Source organism: Myxocyprinus asiaticus, chromosome 34 (assembly GCF_019703515.2).
Source record: "Myxocyprinus asiaticus isolate MX2 ecotype Aquarium Trade chromosome 34, UBuf_Myxa_2, whole genome shotgun sequence".
Taxonomy (NCBI): domain Eukaryota; kingdom Metazoa; phylum Chordata; class Actinopteri; order Cypriniformes; family Catostomidae; genus Myxocyprinus; species Myxocyprinus asiaticus.
This window is the reverse complement of record NC_059377.1, coordinates 15100619-15124634: the sequence shown is the minus strand read 5'-3', so window position 1 is coordinate 15124634 and position 24016 is coordinate 15100619. Positions and strand designations below refer to the sequence as shown.

The window sequence follows — 24016 nt, the reverse complement described above, 5'->3', positions numbered from 1 at the left end:
GTCTATCTTCATCTGACACTACTCTGGGTGTGTTTGTCTGCAGTACGTTTTGGGAATTATCATCTCGGGGGTCATGTGGATGGATGTGTTTGCTGTCACAAGCCAGGCCATTACTGCAGGAATAACAGTCAGGAGAGGAGTTGGCTGGACTTGCAGGTAGAAGTAGGTTACATTTACATGAATTACAGACATGTTCCCACCTCTCCCAGTGCCCTTCTGCAACCCACTTAGTTTGGTTTGTAAGTGCTATGCTTTATTGGGGCAATATTATACACATTTGTATATTTTCATATTTTTCTCTGGAGTCCAAATAATTGTAGTCAAGGTTTCTTGCACCAAAAACAGTCATTTTGTTTAAAGTTTTGCAAGACTATTTTCCACCATCTCTCTGGACTTGAGGGGATATAAAGCTGCATAAAAATGAAAGCTAATGCAATGACATGTTCTTAACTATATAACCCAAAGGTAGCATACTATAGAAGAAGAATAACAAAGGACCCAAGACCGAGCCTTGTGGCACACCATACTTAACCTGTGTTTAATTGGACATTTACACAAACAATGTGGTAGCAAACTGACAGATAGAATCTAAATCAGAGTAGCGCCTGTCCACAATACTACACTTTTGTAACATATTACAGTTGTCCCTTGTGTCCACTTATTATGTTAGTAAATATTTCTTGCAATAAATAGTCATACTTTAGTGTATAGTTTAAACTTTTGAACCTTAAACAGGCTGTTATTGTATCTTTAATATTTCAATATGTAAATGACCTCTTTTCTGACTGATTAACCTCTGCACGTGCAATGAGTAACAACACTTCTGCCAAGTTGCTTAATATCAAACAGTCAAAAGTATGTAGACATGCCTGCTTATATGTTATTTTGCTCATGGTTGTAACATCTATACCATAATTAATTGTTAACACTTTACAATAAGGTTCCATTCGTTAACATTAGTTATTGAATTAGGTATCATGAACTAACTATTAATAATATATTTTTTACAGCATTTTTTATTTTTTGTTAATGTTAGTTAATAAAAATACAATTGTTCATTGTTAGTTCATGTTTGTTTATAGTGAATTAACTAATGTTAACATATACAACTTTTGATTTGAAAATTGTATTACTACAGTATATATTGAAATTAACATTAACCACAGCACATTTAGAGATTACTAAATGCTTTAAAAGTTTTGTTAACTAATGTTAACAAATGGAACCTTAATGTAAAGTGTTACCAATTAATTTTGAAAGAACAGTTTTGCAACTTAATTTCAATAAATAATATACAGGTGCATCTCAATAAATTAGAATGTCGTGGAAAAGTTCATTTATTTCAGTAATTCAACTCAAATTGTGAAACTTGTGTATTAAATAAATTCAATGCACACAGACTGAAGTAGTTTAAGTCTTTGGTTCTTTTAATTGTGATGATTTTGGCTCACATTTAACAAAAACCCACCAATTCACTATCTCAACAAATTAGAATATGGTGACATGCCAATCAGCTAATCAACTCAAAACACCTGCAAAGGTTTCCTGAGCCTTCAAAATGGTCTCTCAGTTTGGTTCACTAGGCTACACAATCATGGGGAAGACTGCTGATCTGACAGTTGTCCAGAAGACAATCATTGACACCCTTCACAAGGAGGGTAAGCCACAAACATTCATTGCCAAAGAAGCTGGCTGTTCACAGAGTGCTGTATCCAAGCATGTTAACAGAAAGTTGAGTGGAAGGAAAAAGTGTGGAAGAAAAAGATGCACAACCAACCGAGAGAACCGCAGCCTTATGAGGATTGTCAAGCAAAATCGATTCAAGAATTTGGGTGAACTTCACAAGGAATGGACTGAGGCTGGGGTCAAGGCATCAAGAGCCACCACACACAGACGTGTCAAGGAATTTGGCTACAGTTGTCGTATTCCTCTTGTTAAGCCACTCCTGAACCACAGACAATGTCAGAGGCGTCTTACCTGGGCTAAGGAGAAGAAGAACTGGACTGTTGCCCAGTGGTCCAAAGTCCTCTTTTCAGATGAGAGCAAGTTTTGTATTTCATCTGGAAACCAAGGTCCTAGAGTCTGGAGGAAGGGTGGAGAAGATCATAGCCCAAGTTGCTTGAAGTCCAGTGTTAAGTTTCCACAGTCTGTGATGATTTGGGGTGCAATGTCATCTGCTGGTGTTGGTCCATTGTGTTTTTTTGAAAACCAAAGTCACTGCACCCGTTTACCAAGAAATTTTGGAGCACTTCATGCTTCCTTCTGCTGACCAGCTTTTTAAAGATGCTGATTTCATTTTCCAGCAGGATTTGGCACCTGCCCACACTGCCAAAAGCACCAAAAGTTGGTTAAATGACCATGGTGTTGGTGTGCTTGACTGGCCAGCAAACTCACCAGACTTGAACCCCATAGAGAATCTATGGGGTATTGTCAAGAGGAAAATGAGAAACAAGAGACCAAAAAATGCAGATGAGCTGAAGGCCACTGTCAAAGAAACCTGGGCTTCCATACCACCTCAGCAGTGCCACAAACTGATCACCTCCATGCCACGCCGAATTGAGGCAGTAATTAAAGCAAAAGGAGCCCCTACCAAGTATTGAGTACATATACAGTAAATGAACATACTTTCCAGAAGGCCAACAATTCACTAAAAATGTTTTTCTTATTGGTCTTATGATGTATTCTAATTTGTTGAGATAGTGAATTGGTGGGTTTTTGTTAAATGTGAGCCAAAACATCACAATTAAAAGAACCAAAGACTTAAACTACTTCAGTCTGTGTGCATTGAATTTATTTAATACACGAGTTTCACAATTTGAGTTGAATTACTGAAATAAATGAACTTTTCCATGACATTCTAATTTATTGAGATGCACCTGTAAGTGGACTGGGTAGGGAAAAGCAGGGAAAATTCTTTCAGAGAAGCTAGAAACATCCTTCTTTCCATGAAATGACACCCTATAATGAACAGCTCTCAGCTATTCAGGAAATGCCACATTGTTAAAAATATAATGGAATATGGAAGGATGGTTGGATTGGTTTTTACTCTTATTCTTGAGAAAAGTAGAACTGAGTGCAGCTAAACAAGACACAGCCTCAGTAAGATAACTGTTGATCACCAGCATGCAACCTCCATTTGCATGATGTGTTGAATGCTGTTATAGCTTTTGACTTGCCAAATCCAGTCACTGTATGGAATTAGTATATTCTTTCATTCTTCTTTTCTGAACGAACTGTGAACAGAAAAGCTGTTTTGCTAAAAATTGATGTCTCAATATGCAGAGTAACTCATCATCTGTGTTATTTAAATTATTAAAACTCATGTTAAATATTCACACTCATATTCTGTGATGTAATCTCAGATATTCATGCCATATCTAAATATCCGCCATGAATATTTCAGCCGTGAAGAAGAGCGGAAATTAATCTAAGATCTATTGTTAGAGTAACCAGACTTCTTTCTTATGCAAAGAAATCAATCAAATTCATATGATTTTACAATCTCTGAATAGCACACTCTATCATGCACATTAATAATTGCATCTCAAGGTGAACTTTTGTCAAAATATCATGAGAATGTGCAGGAGATGCATTTTCCAGCTTTTAAAACTTGCTCAAAAAATATGAAATTTCATAAAGTGTTGTTTATAGTATCCTGTCATTTATGTTATAATGAGAACTGCGGTAGGCTGTATGCTACCAGGAAGCTGGGCACCAGTGTCACTTGTCTACTGCATAATGCCGCTTTGCTTGTCTTGGTCTGAGTCATATGCTCTCTGCGGTGGATGAATGTCGGATCCGTGTTCATTGCTTAAATCACAGGATTTCGAACCAAGCTGCAGATAAGATAATTGTGCTTTCCTCCCTTTCTCTGCATTTCACAGTATCTGTTCAGACCAGTAACATTTGCTCTCAGCTACCCCCGCTATTCTCTTTTTCTCTAATGAAGGGCGACATAAAAAATGTGAATGTAAGAGATGCACTGTCAAAGAGAGCTGTCCACCCACTAGCCAGTTGTTACAGGAAATGTGATAAAGAAATGCTTACACGTTGTCCCTCTCCAGCGCGCGCTATCACCATTGCTCTGCCAAATCGACACAAACACACACCAGGAATGCAATCCACACCTACTCCGGAACAACTGTTTCTATCTAGGCATAGCTGTTGATATTTGTCTATGATTTTCGGAGATGAAGTTGGTCCTATCTTTCTCTATATACAATCCCACACACATACACACAAATATACACACATTTTGATTAATGAGGAAGCTGGCTAATGTTGCTGTGACAGTGCTCCCTGACAGTCCTAGTGAGCTCTTTGTGGAACCCGAGGAACATCTTATTAAGCTGATTGATTACCAAGAACTTTCTCCAGGTTTCTGTGGCCTCTCTAAAAGTTCAGCTCATGTAGACACCACATCATCACCAGCTGACCCAGACAACTGTCTGGACCTCATGGGAATAATACCATTGGGGATTGGCCATGTTTATTTTTTAGGGTCAGTGAAACCAATATCAGCCTGTTGCATCATAATGGTAAACTGGGTACCAGTTAACTTTAAAATTCATGGGTGTATCACCAAACATTATTACAAACTCGGGTCATTAGAGAACCACTATGTATAGCTATCACAAATGGATCAACAAAATTCCCAGATAGCGTCAAATTTTCAAAACATTTTCAAGACAATTTGAAAATAACAGAATATTCAGAAATATTTCTCTGTTTCATTTTTCATATATGAAAGAGATGATGCAATAAATATAAAACAGGGTTTATTACTTCCACACTGAAATTTCATGAAACGCAACTGGCTGTGAAACACTTTTTGTATCTAGATAGACACAAAACTTAATTTCAGTAGTACACCCAAATGACAATAGCCAAATCATACTATTCATGTATTACACTTGCCATAGTTTACTTCCATGTTGCTTCTTTGTCAAATAGCAATGCCAAATGTAAATAAAGTCAATCACTGACACATCAGCATCACATTAAGTTAGAAATAGCATGTATAAAATTTGTGTACATGCATACTGATAATTCACCATTGTCACACAGGAAATGAATGTGATATAGTATTTATTGGTATGAATATAGTACACTTTTGTCTTGTAATAAACAAAGAAATATATATCCTGTGATAGTAAACTTATATAGATACTAAATAATTATAAAAATATGATTTATGGAAGCGCAAAAAAAAAATAAAAAAAAATAAAAATAAAAATAAAAAACACTATTAAATATCTAGTGTCTTTAATTACCCTATAGGTAATTAAGCAGTAAAAAAGGCAAAATTGCAAAAACATAATATATATATATATATTATGTTTTTGCAATTTTGTCTGAATAGTGTAACAAAAACACCTTTTTTTGTTGTGTTTTTGTTACACTATTCAGAAAAGAAAAGATGAGGAATACTAAAGAGGTGTGGGCATAACTAAAAAAAATGGATGGGGTACAGGGGGTGAAATGAGGTCCCGGGTCACTTAAGACCCAAGATATGTATTAAAGGGTTAATTATATTAGAATTTTTAATAATAATAACATTGAACCAAGACACCACATTTTAACTATCAATCACTGCTATATTTGGTCCTATGACTAGTATTACCGTTTTATCAGAATATACAGTTGTGCTCAAAAGTTTGCATACCCTGGCAGAAATTGTGAAATTTTAACATTGATTTTGAAAATATGACTGATCTTGCAAAAAAACTGTCTTTTATTGAAGGATAGTGATCATATGAAGCCATTTATTATCACATAGTTTTTTGGCTCCTTTTTAAATCATAATGATAACAGAAATCACCCAAATGGCCCTGATCAAAGGTTTACATACCCTTGAATGTTTGGCCTTGTTACAGACACACAAGGTGACAAACACAGGTTTAAATGGCAATTAAATGTTAATTTCCCACACCTGTGGCTTTTTAAATTGCATTTAGTGTCTGTGTATAAATAGTCAATGTGTTTGTTAGCTCTCATGTGGATGCACTGAGCAGGCTAGATACTGAGCCATGGGGAGCAGAAAAGAACTGTCAAAAGACCTGCGTAACAAGGTAATGGAACTTTATAAAGATGGAAAAGGATATAAAAAGATATCCAAAGTGCCAGTCAGTACTGTTCAATCACTTATTAAGAAGTGGAAAATTCGGGGATCTCTTGATACCAAGCCAAGGACAGGTAGATCAAGAAAGATTTCAGCCACAACTGCCAGAAGAATTGTTCAGGATACAAAGAAAAACCCACAGGTAACCTCAGGAGAAATACAGGCTGCTCTGGAAAAAAATGTGGTTGTTTCACGGAGCACAATACGACGATACTTGAACAAAAATGAGCTGCATGGTCGAATTGCCAGAAAGAAGCCTTTACTGCACCAATGCCACAAAAAAGCCCAGTTACAATATGCCCGACAACACCTTGACACGCCTCACAGCTTCTGGCACACTGTAATTTGGAGTGACGAGAACAAAAAATAGAGCTTTATGGTCACAACCATAAGCGTTATGTTTGGAGAGGGGTCAACAAGGCCTATAGTGAAAAGAATACCATCCCCACTGTGAAGCGTGGTAATGGCTCACTGAAGCTTTGGGGGTGTGTGAGCTCTAAAGGCACGGGGAATCTTATGAAAATTGTTGGCAAGATGAATGCAGCATGTTATCAGAAAATACTGGCAGACAAGTTGCATTCTTCTGCACGAAAGCTGCGCATGGAACACTCTTGGACTTTCCAGCATGACAATGACCCTAAGCACAAGGCCAAGTTGACCCTCCAGTGGTTACAGCAGAAAAAGGTGAAGGTTCAGCTATACCACCTGCAAGAATATGGGGCCTCATACACAACTATTACAAAAAACTGCACGCTGTCATTGATGCTAAAGGGGGCAATACAGAGTATTAAGAACTAAGGGTATGCAGATTTATGAACAGGGGTCATTTAATTTATTTATTTAACAGGGACAATACACTAGGCATTGTTACACATCGACAACCGATGCCGTGTAAATAGGGCATATAGCATAAAGCTAGTTTGCATCGCTCGTCCCTGGTTAGGCGTTTACATAAAATCAAAACATCAAAATAAAAAATAAAAAATAAAAAACAAACACAATCATCACAAGAAACAAAACAAATACAAAGACTCATATGTATATACAGATAACTATGTGTGTATATGTTGTACCTAAACAATCAATGGCATATTGACATACCTAAGTACATATATAACTTTATACAAAGTCACAAAACATAAAATATAAGTCAGAGTCATAAGTCCTTCTAAGTCAGATGTTGTACTGATAAAAATCACGCCAAAATCAAACAAAGGGAGTCCAAAACAGACTACAGATCCATGAAGCCTTGCCCTCTAAAGGATCAAGCTCTCAACTCCTATTGGATGAGGCACACCACAGAACGTCCCTCAAACATGACATCATCAGGACTTCAAATAATTCTGAAATGCTTCCAAAGTGGCTTCCAGCGACTTCGTTCACCGAATACGGACGTAGCTTTTTGCTGCTCTCCGGTGCAACCTCGTGGCTTAAGGAAGTAATGTCCGACTTGAAACTGTAGCCATACAATCTCCATCTCGCTGGACGAGTTGAGATTACTCTGTGTTCAACCGAACACTCTAACGGATCCGAAGGAGACCGCTGAGCAATTCGCCTCAGTCCGGGTGGTGGAGGACGAATCCCAGTTACCTCCGCGTCTGAGACCGTCAACCCGTGCATCTTATCATGTGGTTTGTTGAGCGCGTTGCCACGGAGACATAGCGTGTGTGGAGGCTTCACGCCAACCACGCTCAACTCACCACGCACTCCACCGAGAACGAACCACATTATAGTGACCATGAGGAGATTACCCCATGTGACTCTAACCTCCCTAGCAACCGGGCCAATTTGGTTGCTTAGGAGACCTGGCTGGAGTCACTCAGCATGCCCTGGGATTCGAAATAGCGAACTCCAGGGGTGGTAGCCAGCATATTTTACCACTGAGCTACCCAGGCCCCAAAACTGTGAGTTCTGATTGCAACTTTAAATCTACAGGCATAGTGTTCCATAGATGTGAACCTTTCACTGAAAAGAATGATTGACCCACAGCAGTTCTGCATCTCTGAACTCTACAATTCATCACTACTGTATTTTTGTATCAACTGACAGATTACATCAGGGGCATGGCCATATATACACTTAAATACTGTTTTTATAAATGAAAACTTTAAAAAAAATTATCAAAACTTAACAAATCATACTTTTGGACAATTTGACAATGATGCCATTTCATTGGTTTCTGATCCATTACTTTTAAAGTTTGTTTGTATAATGACATTACAGGTTTAACAACTGATTGAGACAAAACTGATTGTTTTGTTTTATGATTGTGCCATTCTGTTATAACCTACAGTTGAATATGAATCCCATAAGAAATAAAAGAAATGTGTTTTGCCTGCTCACTCATGTTATCTTTAAAAATGGTACATATATTTCCAATTCTCCAAGGGTATGTAAACTTTTGAGCACAACATACTGTAGCAGAATGAAATTAATCAGCATCCAGTCAATGCTAGGGTTAGTTAGGTTTAGGGTTAGTCCTAAATGCAGTCCATCAACTTTGAAAGCTGTGATATTTTATTTGTTCTCTAGAATATATAAAGCTGAGTGTCATCTGCATAACAATTAAAGCTAATGCCATGCCATGTTTCATAATGATATAACCTAAAGGTAACACATACAACGAGGTGCCTTGTGGCAGACCGTACTTTATTCCAAACAATATTTTATATGAAGGGTTATACTTGGCAGAAACAAGAGAAAAAAAATTAGATACAAAAACACCTGTCAGAGCCGAGGCTTAGCTGTTAGTACACATACTCCAACACATTGAGCCAAGATTATAATGCAGACAGTATGAGTTCAGTGATCGGAAGTAGCTTCACTACATTTATTGGTAGCGAGGTGGTAGCTTCGCTAGTTTTTAAATCATGTAACTTTTCAGTAGCGAAGCTGTTTTACTAAATAGGTAGCAGGGTAGTACTGACAAAATCATGCCTTGTATGTGTTTACTGTTGGCAGTTTTGAATCTAAAGATATCCCAATCACTCTTCTGAGTTGGTTCTTTTCAATGAATTGATTTGCATCGGCACAGTCGATTTAATTTGAATGACCCAGACTGCTCATGCACACACTGAATTATGTTGAGTGGTTTCTCACTCGCCAACACACTAACAGAAAACTTTAAAACAAGGAGAACAAAGAGAACGCTGGTTGCAGTGGATATTTATCTACAATCAATGGAAACCAATCCTTTGTTATTTTGTTTGCCAGAGATGTAGAAAGTCTTTATTAAGTTCAACATGTGTGCAGCTTGTGAATGACTACTGCAGGTAAAGACATTTTCCAAAAGATTATCACTTAGTAGCCTACATGAAAACACAAAAAAGTTCCATGGCATTTTGGACATGCATCATTACCTTGAAGCACCATGTAAATACAATGGTATATGAATATGGTAATCATACACCGAAGTACCATGGTAGTACCATGGTATTCTTTGAATGACCATGAAGCACCATGTAAGACAATAGCCTATATAGTAGCCTACATAAGTAACCATAAATGAAAGCACCATGTAAATACAGCATGTAAAATTAATATGGTAATGGTACATAAATATGGCAATTGTATGTCAAAGTAATATAGTATTACAATCTTAAATCAGAGTGTTACTGCCCAAATGTGCTCTCTCTCTCTCTCTCTCTCTCTCTCTCTCTCTCACACACACACACACACACACACACACACAAAAGGAATTTGGCCTCTGAACAAAAGTTTCCAGTATTTAGAGAAATACTTTCAGTATACAGAAATACAACAGCTACACACAGAATTACAGAATAAGATGAATAGTATATGAACATAAGGTTGTTATACAGGAATGTGCAAAGAAACTATGTGCAAAGAGGTATGGATTTGAACAGGTAGTAGTGTAAATATGAAAAAGAAAACGTAAAAATAGTTTTTGCATACTGAACACATGGGTATGTATTGGTAGCATGTATAAATATAAACATTTACATGTTTGTTGTACATGCACATATTGCACCATACTGTATACATGTATGTATACCCCCCCCCCCCCCCCACACACACACACCCCCATTCGTGCTTTTTTAATTTAAATGCTTCACATTTGATTACAGAATTTTTTATTTTTTATTTTGTTTTATTAATCATCTAATTAGAAACTGCTAAACAAAAACTGGACACATATGGAACATTTTCAGCATCCATATAGTAGTAACTAAACGTTACTGGTCAGTCTATAAATTTTTCAGAGGGAGAACACATGGTGCCTCTAACATATTCTTATATCTAAAAAAGACTTTACAACTTTCTGATGATGTCGAAAAGTACATTTTTTATTGACAGCATCTGTCTGTTTGTGAGACTTGCTTAGTACTCATGGCAGGCTTCCCTTATTTTTAGGCAATCCCTGTTATTTTTGTCTCAGCCCATCTTGTCCCTACAATGAAAATGAAAAGCTTGTGCATTAAAATGGGGTGTTCTGAGCAACATTATTCAGTTAATGCTTTTTACATTATGTTCAATAGGTTATCAGCTTAGTGGGATTATTAGGAACAATAGTGGTCAATGGAGCCAGTTCTTGAAAGCCCATGTGATGAATTTGTTTTTTACATTTATACATTATAATTACAGACAGTATTAATAGCATTAATTTGTATTCATTTATTTAAATTTTTGCTCAAAAGGCACTCTAAATGTTTTCATTTCATGTTCATTAAATGTTCATGTTACGTTTAATACAGAATATTGCTTTTAAAAAAACAAAAATAAATAAATCAGGTCACATTTGATGTATTAATGCCATTTTAATTTAAAAATTCTTATCAATACTCATTTTCTTCACTGGATTGTATAAAAATAGTGTCTTTAGATGGCTTTTCAAACACTGAAGTTTTGATGCGACTTCTACAGTAACTGCCTGATAGTAGCAGCACGTTTTCTCAGAAGTGTTACTCAAGAACTAAATCTTGGACTGACTCAAAATAAAATTAAAATGATATGTGCATTTGCTGTGAGACCAATCCTTTCTTGCATGTCTTTTTTATATTTTAAAATAAAACAAAAGTGAGCCTTTAAAGGGTCACTTTCTATAATCTTAAATGCAAGGATGAAAATCATATTTGTGGCACAAAACAATATTGCATAATTTATTTTTTTATTTTTTTAACAATGCAATAATTTCCACATGTGCTCACACTAATCAAAGTGCTGGATTGCCAACAGTTGCCTACATACAGAATCCAGTTTCATCTACTTATTTATTTAAATACTGTGCTCATAATACAAATAATCTCATAACAAAATGCCAAGAGTGCGAGGAAGGTTGCCAGCCTTCATCCTCATTAAGAGAAAATATGGAAAACAAAGGATGAGAAATGATTTTCGGCTCATAACGAGGCCTCAGGAAAAGAGACCTGAGATCCCCTCCATGAAACCTGACTCTACGCCCTGCTCCCCATCACTGTTTGCTAATAAGCACAGAACTTCGTCTTCACCGACTGTTTTTGCTTGCGATCTGCAACATCATTACTATGGCTGTTTGAAGTTTTGCTCTCCTTTTGCACACATCTGCTCGCCTGGCAAGCTCGGGGAATGCAGACACCAGGAAGGAGGCAGGAATGGGCACCGATGAGCGGAGGAATAGAGAGAATCAGAAGAGAGAGAAATGCAAAGGCAAAGCAGGCGAAATTTGCATATCACATAGGAGAAAGAGTCCTGTAGCAGATGTCGATTTGCATATTCAACAGTGGGCTGGCTGAGAGGAGGTTAGGAAATGGTAGCTGGACACTGGCCCATTGTGTTGCAAACCTCTCTAAATGTATAGTGAGCCTGCACAGGAGGGGGTGCAGGTAATGAGGACAACAGACAAGGTAATGAGGACAATAGACAACCTGTTTCGTTCATGTGTGTTAGTGCTGGTTTTTCTAGCATACTGCTGCAGAGTGGCCTGGCCTATTTATGACGGGTGTAATAGGACTGAGCCTCCCTACAAAATGGAAGAATGTTTCTTTTTGTCCTTGATGCAAAAACTGACGGTCCAGTGGCTCTAAACTCTCCCTGCAGAAAACAAACACAGAGTTTTGCATGCTTGCTATGTTTCTTTCTTAGGTCAGCATTAGGATGAGGCTACTACAATGGTGATAAACAGATGAATCTCATTCCTTTTTTTGTGTTTCTTGAGATCATTCAACATGATCACACGGGAAGTCAGCATGTTGTTTCCAAGACTTCCAGTATCATAGGGTCAGCCACATTTTGCCGACTCACTGACAAGCGCCAGCTCCGATCAGACATTTTTTCATTGGCTAAAATGAGTCTGCCTTCCTCTGTGGCGTGACTGGAAGCACATTGCATTAGCAGCAATGGGATGGGTTCTCAAAATGCAGCTGCTAGATTTTTGACTAGTACTCGTAAATATGAACACATTACCCCTGTCTAACACTCTTTGTATTGGTTGCCAGTCCGTTATAGAACTGATTTAAAATTTTAACTTTTTGTTTTTAAGGCTTTAAATGGACTGGCACCTCCTTATCTTTCTGACCTTCTGTGTATAAATACACCTGTTAGATGTATAAGGTCATCTGATCAGAGACTATTGATGGTTCCTATGTCTAGACTGAAGTCGAGGGACGACTGTGCTTTTGCTATAGCCGGCCCAAAATTGTGGAACAGTTTACTTGTGTCCCTCAGAACAGTTTCGATAGAAGCGATATTTAAATCTAAGCTAAAACCTACCTTTTCGATCAGGCTTATAATCAAGCTCAGAGTCTGTCATGGGTAAGCTTAAACATGTGCTTGTGGTGTCCTTTTTTCTTGCATTGCGGTTGTACAGCATAGTTTTTGAGATGTCTGTGATGTATTTTGTGATATCCTTTCATAGTGGTTGTACAGCACAGTGGTCAACTATTGTTGTTTTTATTGTGATTTATAAATAAATTGATGGATATCATGTAGATATACAGGTGCATATCAATAAATTAGAATGTCGTGGAAAAGTTCATTTATTTCAGTAATTCAACTCAAATTGTGAAACTCGTGTATTAAATAAATTCAATGCACACAGACTGAAGTAGTTTAAGTCTTTGGTTCTTTTAATTGTGATGATTTTGGCTCACATTTAACAAAAACCCACCAATTCACTATCTCAAAAAATTAGAATACATCATAAGACCAATAAAAAAAACATTTTTAGTGAATTGTTGGCCTTCTGGAAAGTATGTTCATTTACTGTATATGTACTCAATACTTGGTAGGGGCTCCTTTTGCTTTAATTACTGCCTCAATTCAGCGTGGCATGGAGGTGATCAGTTTGTGGCACTGCTGAGGTGGTATGGAAGCCCAGGTTTCTTTGACAGTGGCCTTCAGCTCATCTGCATTTTTTGGGCTCTTGTTTCTCATTTTCCTCTTGACAATATCCCACAGATTCTCGATGGGGTTCAGGTCTGGTGAGTTTGCTGGCCAGTCAAGCACACCAACACCATGGTCATTTAACCAACAGGTGCCAAATCCTGCTGGAAAATGAAATCAGCATCTTTAAAAAGCTGGTCAGCAGAAGGAAGCATGAAGTGCTCCAAAATTTCTTGGTAAACGGGTGCAGTGACTTTGGTTTTCAAAAAACACAATGGACCAACACCAGCAGATGACATTGCACCCCAAATCGTCACAGACTGTGGAAACTTAACACTGGACTTCAAGCAACTTGGGCTATGAGCTTCTCCACCCTTCCTCCAGACTCTAGGACCTTGGTTTCCAAATGAAATACAAAACTTGCTCTCATCTGAAAAGAGGACTTTGGACCACTGGGCAACAGTCCAGTTCTTCTTCTTCTTAGCCCAGGTAAGACGCCTCTGACGTTGTCTGTGGTTCAGGAGTGGCTTAACCAGAGGAATACGACAACTGTAGCCAAATTCCTTGACACGTCTGTGTGTGGTGGCTCTTGATCCCTTGACCCCAGCCTCAGTCCATTCCTTGTGAAGTTCACCCAAATTCTTGAATCGATTTTGCTTGACAATCCTCATAAGGCTGCGGTTCTCTCGGTTGGTTGTGCATCTTTTTCTTCTACACTTTTTCCTTCCACTCAACTTTCTGTTAACATGCTTGGATACAGCACTCTGTGAACAGCCAGCTTCTTTGGCAATGAATGTTTGTGGCTTACCCTCCTTGTGAAGGGTGTCAATGATTGTCTTCTGGACAACTGTCAGATCAGCAGACTTCCCCAAGATTGTGTAGCCTAGTGAACCAAACTGAGAGACCATTTTGAAGGCTCAAGAAACCTTTGCAGGTGTTTTGAGCTGATTAGCTGATTGGCATGTCACCATATTCTAATTTGTTGAGATAGTGAATTGGTGGGTTTTTGTTAAATGTGAGCCAAAATCATCACAATTAAAAGAACCAAAGACTTAAACTACTTCAGTCTGTGTGCATTGAATTTATTTAATACACGAGTTTCACAATTTGAGTTGAATTACTGAAATAAATGAACTTTTCCACGACATTCTAATTTATTGAGATGCACCTGTATGGGCAACAGTTAAAATGCATAATTTGTCAACTAATGCAAATAATTTTGAGACAGTAAGATGCTTTTTTGAGTAATAAATTAAGATAATGCTTACTCAAAATAACAACTTGGGAAAAGGGTGCACCATTTCCTGTTAATTTAAACACATTTGGCATTTTATAACATCTCAAGTATTCTATAAACAAATTAATCTCCATTGTGATTGGATCAGTCAATGTAAGCCCTCTTTGAACATTTCGCCCCACTTAAAAAACCCCAATGTGTTTTATAGAGGTCTTTAGCCCCTGCAACAGGGGGCATTTTTTATCCCAAATAATATAGTATAATAATATAGTATTATTATAAATGTATTTAATGACCTTGAACAAAACTGAAAATGATTTTTGAAAAACAAGATAAATTTACTTGAGAAGCAAAATTACAAGATATTTTGTCTTGTTTTCAGAAAAATCTAACAAAATGTAGTAACATTTATGCTTATAACAAGAAAAAACAATTGCCAATGGGGTAAGAAAAAAAAACTTAAAAGGGAAAACATGTTTATTTTTGTTACCCCATTTGCAAAATTATTTTTTTTCTTGTTTTAAGCATAAACCACTCTAAAATCCATTAGATTTATCTGAAAACGAGACTTTATGTCATCCTTCTTAAGCAATGTTTTCTTGTTTTAAGGATGTTTAGATGTTTGTACCAGAAAAAACAAGACAACATTTTCATATTTTTTTCTTTTTTTTTTCTTTTTTGCAGTGTATGATACATTTTACATTACTGCAGTAATGTATTCTGTTATGTGTGAAGGTATTGTTCTCTCTCCATCTTTTGCCCAGGTTTCTCACGGAAGATTGAGGCTTTACATTTCAGCAAATCTTGGCAATACCCAAACTTGGCAGAGGAACATATTAACTATATTTTTTCTTTCCAGATATATGATTTTATGGATTGTTTATAATTATTAGATACATCTGACCATGTTCAACATGATCCTCCAGAGATATTTAAAAACACATTTAGAAAAGACATGCCCAACAAAACTACTAGTGACTTTGTATGTTAAGTTAGTTTGCTCCTCAAACTCACTGGCAGCCTGTTAAGCTGTATTGATGATGTCTGCTATTGGAATTGGACAACATTCTGTCTTCAGTAAACACTTTTCTCAGTTGACTGCTCTGACTCTGCCTTCCACATACAGTACATATGGTCTCTCTACTGGTCCAAGCTGTGTTCTCCAACCCAGAACCGGAGAGAGAGAGAGAGAGAGAGAGAGAGAGAGAGAATGAGATAGAGAGAGAATCTGGGGAAATTATAGAGAGAAAATGACTAAAAGAGACAACAAGGCAGAGAAAACAGAGAGAAGAGATTCTCAATGAATTGCAAGGAATTGGTGAGTCACAAATTGAAAGAGGGAGTTTGGACTTGGAAAAAGGAGCTAAAATGGTAGAAAAGGAAATTGAAATGATTGGGACTATTTCAGTTCTTTCTCCAAACCCATAGATTTATGTAACCTCTTAACTTGGAGGGTTCAACCACTTCTTTTCATCTATTCCTGAGGGAAGGAAACTTCTTCGGGTATTTGAAGTCTGCTGAGCTCGAAGCCAAGCTCTCTTTAGAGCCAGAACAGATGATTGACAGGTGTTGTTTGTAGTCATATGTTTGGCACTTTAATATCACCAAGAAGAATGCACTCATCTGACCTGACAGATGTAGTTAATTAGACTGAATATGCTCTGTATAGATGTTATCTAAAGAAACACACCAAACAAATCAAGACTGCCTTCATGTTTCACTTTAAATTCTCTCCCTCTCTCTCTCTCTCTCTCAGTTTTTTCTCTTAGTCTCCTACTTCATACATATCTCTATGGACTCATATTAAGACTAAGTAAAGCATCTGCTGTTTAAAAGTTGGACTCCCACACTTTTTAGTGTTCTGCTAAGAAATACTGTACATATGAATCATACCCCTGCAGAGTCTGAACAAAACGAAAAAGGATGTAAAGATATCTGTGGAAAGTGCAAGGAAAATGGGCCTGACCCGTAACCCACTAAACTGTGAATCCCTGAGCTTTGCAGATACATGAGCACGCCAAGAACAAAGCCAGCCAAATTAACATATGTCTATATCATATGACAAACTCCCATAGAAAATTCTAAACAAAAGGCAGTGTTTTGATTGCTGGGACTGCAGAACAGATGTGGATACACACAGCACATAAACAGTTGTGCACGGTGGAAACAGCACACACTCACAGAGGAGGGAGTGTCAAACTGCTGTGACACACCACTGAACTTCCTATAATGTCTTTTTGTGTTAATGAAATGCATACATATGCATATGCTTGCTGTTTTCTGTGATTACTCCCATTGTGTATCTGGTATTTCTGGGTATCCCACCAAGGCTTTTCAACTACTTTAGTTTGAGATCTAGATGATCTTGATTTCGATGAGTACCAAATATTTTACAAAGTAACTGGGTTTACTACAGGCACTTTTATGTCCTAGGGGTTGATTTTTGTTCAGATTAACCGATTACAGTTATTTTTTTCTTTTGATTCTATCAAGGTCACATTAAAATTGTCAGTAACACTTTACAATAAGGTTCCATTCGTTAACATTAGTTAATGAATTAATATATTTAAACAGCATTTATTTATCTTTGTTAATGTTAGTTAATAAAGAATATAATTGTTGTATTCATTGTTAGTTCATGTAAGTTTATAATGCATTAACAAATGTTAACATATACTACTTTTGATTTTAAAAATGTATTATTATATGTTGAAATTAACATTAAGAAGTTCGGGCCGGCACCCTCTCACGTGATCTTGAGACCCCAGCCCGGTTACGTGCCCAAAGTTCCCACCACTCCCTTTCGAGACCAGGTGGTGAAACTGCAAGTGCTCCCTTCAGAGGAGGAAGACTGCCTTGTCGTTGCTGTGACTAGTTTGCGCCCTGCGCATCTATCTGGACCGTACGCAGAGCTTCAGACACTCGGAGCAGCTCTTTGTCTGCTTTGGAGGGCAGCAGAAGGGGAAAGTCCGTCTCCAAACGGAGGCTGGCCCATTGGATTGTGGATGCCATTTCCATGGCTTACCAGTCACAAGACCTGCCATGCCCCTTGGGAGTTCGGGCGCACTCCACTAGAGGTGTTGCATCCTCCAGGGCACTGGGAAGGGGGGCCTCTCTAGCAGACATATGCAGAGCTGCGGGTTGGGCTACACCCAATACCTTTGCGAGGTTTCACAACCTACGCATAGAACCGGTTTCGTCCCCAGTGTTACGAGGTAACAGCAGTTAGGCCGGGCAGTTGGCTGGGTGTACCGCTTGCATTACGCCTTTCCCCTTTTTCAAGGTAATGGGTGTTGTTTTGTACACAACAGTTCTCCGTAACTGGTGAACACTGGACGCCTCTCTAAATCTTTGGGACTGTTCAGTGACGAACTCGGCAGAGAAGTGACGCCACCAGGCCCCATATGCGTGGTATGCCCCTTTTCAGGTGAGCCCATGTACTTGGGCTCAGTGCTCCATACATGGTGATTCCCCTCTGGGTAATCCCATGTGATGCATTTCCACTGTTCGGTTTCCCCTCTGGTGAACCTTGTGTTTCCCCTCATCAGAGCCTCGCTCTGCTTCGGCCAATGTTGCTGTGTACCCTTTCCATAGATAGAGTCCTCCCAGTGGTATCATTCCATATGCAAACTTCCCCGTTGGTAAGTCCATGTGAGGTATTCTCCACATGTTAACCTCCCACCGGTAGGATGTGGACTCCATAGTGCCCTCCCTCCTGGACAGGGAAGAGCACATCCCAGAGTTATTCTAGAAGGTGCTTGGCGGGAAATTGCTTAACAGCAAATATCAGGAAAGGCCACCGCTGTAGCCTCCTTGGGTAAGTGCCTCCTCCCCCCTTAACAGGACTAGGGAGATGCCTTACCTACACTCGCTGGAAGGTCACAACGTGGCTGAGCGCTCGCTGAGAGGCACGCAGCAGCTTGCCCATTTCCACACTTCCATACCACATGACAAGGTTCAGTGCCTGCGGCATTTCCTATAGGATCACCTAGTGTCACTACATCGACACAACGTTGAGTGAGTGACAGACATGGAAAGTCTGGATTACTGGTGTAACCCCTGTTCCCTGATGGAGGGAACGAGACGTTGTGTCCCTCCTGCCGTGGCGCTGAACCGGCCACTGACATGGCCGGGACTCTCTATCGGCTCATCAGCATAAATCTGAATGAGTGATACATGCCATCTCCTTTTATACCCATATGTCCGGGGCGGAGAGTGGCATGCAAATTCCATTTGCCAATTCTCATTGGCCTTTTCTATTTTAAGCAAAGGTGATTGGGGCTCTCAAGATCGAACCCCTAGTGTCACTACATTGACACAATGTCTCGTTCCCTCCATCAGGGAACAGGGGTTACACCAGTAACTCAGACATTAGTAATTCCAGACTTACTTCCTGTACTAACCTATGTAATTAGGTAACAAAAGACCCACCTCTGATCTTCACTGGCTGCTCGTGAACAGCTTTGACCCACCCTCAAACACTACACTAAGCGGTAGACCACTCACAACAGACTGGGACATCTGACCAAGCAGAGCAGAGTAGGCTCTCTGAAAGGAGGAATTTAGAATGAATCCTTTAGAACGGATCATTGAACGAGTCATTTTTGACACACTGAGAAAAAAGGGTAATGCTGCAATTTAAATTATGAGCAAATTAAAGTGTTTTTTGACCTTGGATGCATGTAAATCTATTGAACGAAAACATTAAAACAAAATTAGGCACGTTTAAAAAATCATTATAGGTGCTCTTTAATAGCCGTCTTCCACTCATCCCCCTTCCGAATCCAGACAAGGTGATAAGCGTTTCGTAAGTCCAACTTCATAAAGACGTACACTCCCTGCAAGAGTTCGAAAGCTGAGGACATCAATGGCAAAGAATAGTGATTATTCGCCGTGATGTCATTCAGCCCTGATAATCTATACGGGGTCTAAGCGAGCCATCCTTCTTCTCCACGAAGAAGAATGCTTGCTCCTGCCAGCAATGAGGAAGGGCGGATGAGGCCAGCTGCCAGAGAGTCATTGATATACAGAGAGTCATTGATATACCCGTTCTTGGCCTCCCTCTTGGGAGCCGAGAGCGAATATAGACATCCCCGAGGCAGCAAGGTGCCAGGAAGGAATTCAATCGCACAGTCGTACGGGCGATGAGGTGGAAGAGTCGCAAGGTTGCACCACGGGACCAGCTGAAAACCGCCCTCAAGTCATGGTATGTCAAAGTTTCTCCGGATAAGTCTGTCGGTTTATCCTGCAATGAAATGCAAGACTGGACAGGGGAAACAGCAGAGTTAAGACAAACAGTGCAACAAACAATAAGGACTTCAAGCAAGAAAAGTGTTGGTTGACTAATCTATTTGTGGGTTGTGCCCCAACACTACCGGTGTCGATTTAGATTGGATTAGGTAAAAGGACAACTGCTCCATGTGATTTCCAGAGACAAAGGTGACTGATATTGTTCAAAATATCTTTGTGTTCTGTAGAAAAAAGAAAGTCATATGAGTTTAAGATGGCAAGAGGGTGAGTAAATGATTTTCATTTACATTGGGTGAACTATTCCTTTAATGAACGGCATAAACCATTCATCCATTTCTCCACTCACATCATCCACTGAGCCACTGAGGGTGTGGGCGGTGATGGCTTTATCCAACTGTACCATAGGAAGCCGCCATTTAGAAGTCAAAATCCATAAAGTTCCCTTCGGCCCCAGAATCAATCAAGGCTGAGACCATGTGACAGTAGATCCATACTGCAGCCAGGCCGGGAGAAGTGTCCGAAGTCCAGGGGTTTTGTCCAATGCTGTTGCACTCGCCAGTAACCCCTTTCCTACTGATGAGTGGTGTCTTTTATCAGACAGGAAGCAGAGAGATGACCGGACCGAGCACAATGAAAACATAGTCCATTGATGAGGCGTCGCTGTTTCTCCCTAGCCGAGATTTGAGTTCTTCCGATTTGCATCGGCTCAGTGTCGGGCTGTGATACTGGTGACCTGGCTGAAGAAGCAGACTGGGTAGGAGGATCAGCCGCCCGGGTAGGTGGAGAGTGCGTCGATGGTGGCATTGACTGACTCAGATAGCCAGATCCACCAAATCATTGAAGCGTGGAGGCAAATCCAAAGATTAAATCTCGTCCAGGATGTCATCGGAAAGCCCATGCAGAAACCGATCCCACAAGCCATGGTCATTCCACTCACAAGAAGCAGCCAGGGTGCAAAACTCGATCGCATAATCTGTCAGTCCAGATAAGACCCTCGCCTCTAGACCTTGAACCGAGCGATCAAAAACTAGGTGGAGCTCCGTGGAAAAGACGTGATAGGAAGCACAGCAGGGATGTCTGTTGTCCCACGTGGCAGTGCCCCATTCACCAGCCCTTCCGGTGAGGAGTGTGATCACACAAGCCACCTTCATCATATCTGATGCAAAAGTAGAGGGCTGAAGAACAGGGAACATTGTGAAAGGAATGTGCTACAGGATCCATTCTCACCTGAATAAGAGGTTGGAGGGGGAATGCCAGAGCCGGTAAAGATGCTTCCTGAGAGGGGCCAGCATCGGGAGATAGGTGGAGCTGCTGCACGACAGAGGTGAGCTCGGCAAGCTGCGAAGCCATCATCTCCAGAGCCCGGTTAGATGTGAAGATTTGATCCTGCTGATGTCCCAGAAAAGCTCTCTGCTGAGAGAGGGCAGAGTGAAGAGTGGATTCCTCTGCTGGGTCTATACTATGCTAGATTGTTCTGTAACGAGAGGTAGTGAGTCAAACAGACCCAAGAGCAGTTCAAAATATTTATTTACAATAAATATGAGTAGTCACTGTGAATATCGAGGATCCCGGCACTGGCTGCAGCAGTGGGAGGGGATCTCTGAGAAGTGCACACACTGTGGCCGCGCAAGGGGCAATCCATGAAGAGTGTGTTCATAGAATGAGTTTGTGCATTGTGGAAGTCAGGAATAGATTTGTAGAATCCTCTATGGAAGCTTAGTGAGGTGCAGAACAAAGCCCATCAGGGTTTTATCAGGTAGTGCAGAGATTTCTCTAAATGAATTGGAGAGCTGCATAAAAATTACTGAAAGGATGATTTTGGCCCATTGGATGCCAGTTGAAGAGTCCTGCTCTAAACTTTGCTTTACAAAAGTCACCTAGTATTGCAAAAAATGCCCAGTCCTTACTCTCTTTCCCTTGACCTTTTTTTATTTTTTATTATGTATTATTTATTAATTTGTGCTCCCATCCATCCTCCTTTTTATTGTTTGGCCCTCTGTCCTCCTCAGTTCAAACTTGTAGCTGCTGTGTAACCAAAATGATATTGATTGGTGCCCTTTGCAGCCTGATAACCTTGTGGTAATAGTGTTTCGGGGGTTGCCATGGATTTTCCCTATAAAAATCTGTCATTTTCTATTATCTATTGTTCAGATAAGCGCCAATTAAATCCACACCACTCTGCACCGCACCAACTACTCTAGAGCATCATGGGTAGCTGTGGCTGCCTGATTCACACGTGTCCTGATAGCCTGTCTATTTCTAATCATGTCCATTAATCAAAATGGACAAGAATGTCAGTCAGAGAGCAAGAGAAAAACACAGAAGGAGGTTTCATCCTCTAGGCCAGTGTTTCTCAACCTATTTCGTCTTATGTATCTGCACAGCCCTACTGGTAGGGTTCAAGTACTTCTTTATTGACAGCAAGCTAAAAATTTATTTTACTCAAAAAAGGTGTATAAAATGAAAATCGAATGAAACACATAATTTATGTTAATGAGAAGACCATCAGATGACTTCTGAAGCAGGCCAGCAGCAAAATATCTTAGTTACTTTCAGTCTTGGGTATATTACTTCTGAAATGTAATCCGATACTGTTAAGAAATTAAACAACCAAAATTAGAAACGAGTAACGAGTACATTTTTTAAGTGATTACTTTTTAGATACTCTTTGGGCACATGATAGATAATGTAATCCATATGTAATCCATATAAAGTAACTGTAATCTGATTACAAATATTTAAACATGTTATGTAATCTAATTACAAATGCTGATTACGTAATCCAGATTACATGTAGCTCATTACTACCCAACACTGGATACATTTGTAAGACTAAGTCCATAAAATGTGGGGAAAGTTGTCATATATATTGATTGCAGCGTGTCCACTTTCCATTTTGAGAAATACAGAATCAGAGTTTATTATAAGTACAATTGATATTGGTGTTTTGAGACAAGACTGTAGGAGGATCGGACTGAATATTATAGTATTTTGAAGGAGAGACAAGTGTGAGTAAGACAAGTAAATGGCCCTTTGAAGTGAGTGTCATCCACAAATTTACACACATTATTGTATTTTTTTTTCCATAAAAAAGAACTGAATAATAAATGTGATATATGTCATGATTTTTTTTAAAATCTATTGACACCCCTAATATTTTTATAGGCATAGTTCACCTAAAAATGAACGTTCTGTCATCTATTATTCACCCTCATGATGTTTCAAACCCATTTGACTTTCTTTTTCAATGTGAAACACAAAATGAGATGTTACACAGACTGTTACTGTAGGAACTGACAGCCCCAGTCAACATTCACTTTTTTATATGAAAGAATATCATTCTGACAAACATCTCCTTTTGTGAACCAAGGAAAAAAGAAATTCATACAGGTTTGGAACAACATTAGATTGAGTAAATGATTACAGAATTTTCATTTTTTGGTGAACGATCCCTTTAAATAGAACAGTAGCTTTTGAGTTTAAGATTTTAATGAAGCAAGATCAAAATCTTTCCAACATTTTTAAATCTGCTCTAGGCATCAAACAATGTGGTTAGTTTTCTTTTACTTCTCTGGATGAATTTCTCCTCTTCTCTTTCCTTTGTCACCCAAAACGTAAAGCTGAATAATAGAATGACTCTCAGTCGCATGAATGCCTGTGTCCCTGTCAGAAAGGCGAACATCTCCAACAGATGGAGAGAGTGAGAAAGGGATGGCAAAAGGGATTGAGGTAGTGTGAAGGCAAGAGATGGAGTGCAGCACATCATACACAGTGACACCTTCATCAAAATTTTACAGCTCTGTCCAGTTGCAGACGTCTTTTTCTAAGCCTACACTTCTCTCTTTGAAAACATACAGAAATTGGGAGAGAGGTGAAACTCACTCTGTGTACTAATGTAAAACACGTTAGCATGTGACAGCATGAATTATTCTCCTTAAAGTGAGCCGCCAGCATCCATATCTGTGCGAAATACAATATTATCATCTATTATGCATCTTTACAGTGAGCGTCCATATTATATATATATATATATATATATATATATATATATATATATATATATATATATATATATATATATATTTATT

General features: G+C 39.0%; 1 protein-coding gene across 1 annotated transcript in view; it reads left to right on the top strand.

Annotated features, from left to right (window-relative positions):
- The first annotated feature begins 1452 nt into the window (after positions 1-1452).
- Positions 1453-24016, top strand: part of LOC127425206 (uncharacterized) — a 59099-nt gene continuing 36535 nt past the window's right edge. Inside the window, exon 1 of the mRNA XM_051670926.1 lies at positions 1453-2072. Within this exon, the coding sequence (XP_051526886.1) occupies positions 1559-2072 (514 nt within the window). The 5' untranslated portion in view covers positions 1453-1558. The remainder of the gene's footprint in view (positions 2073-24016) is intronic.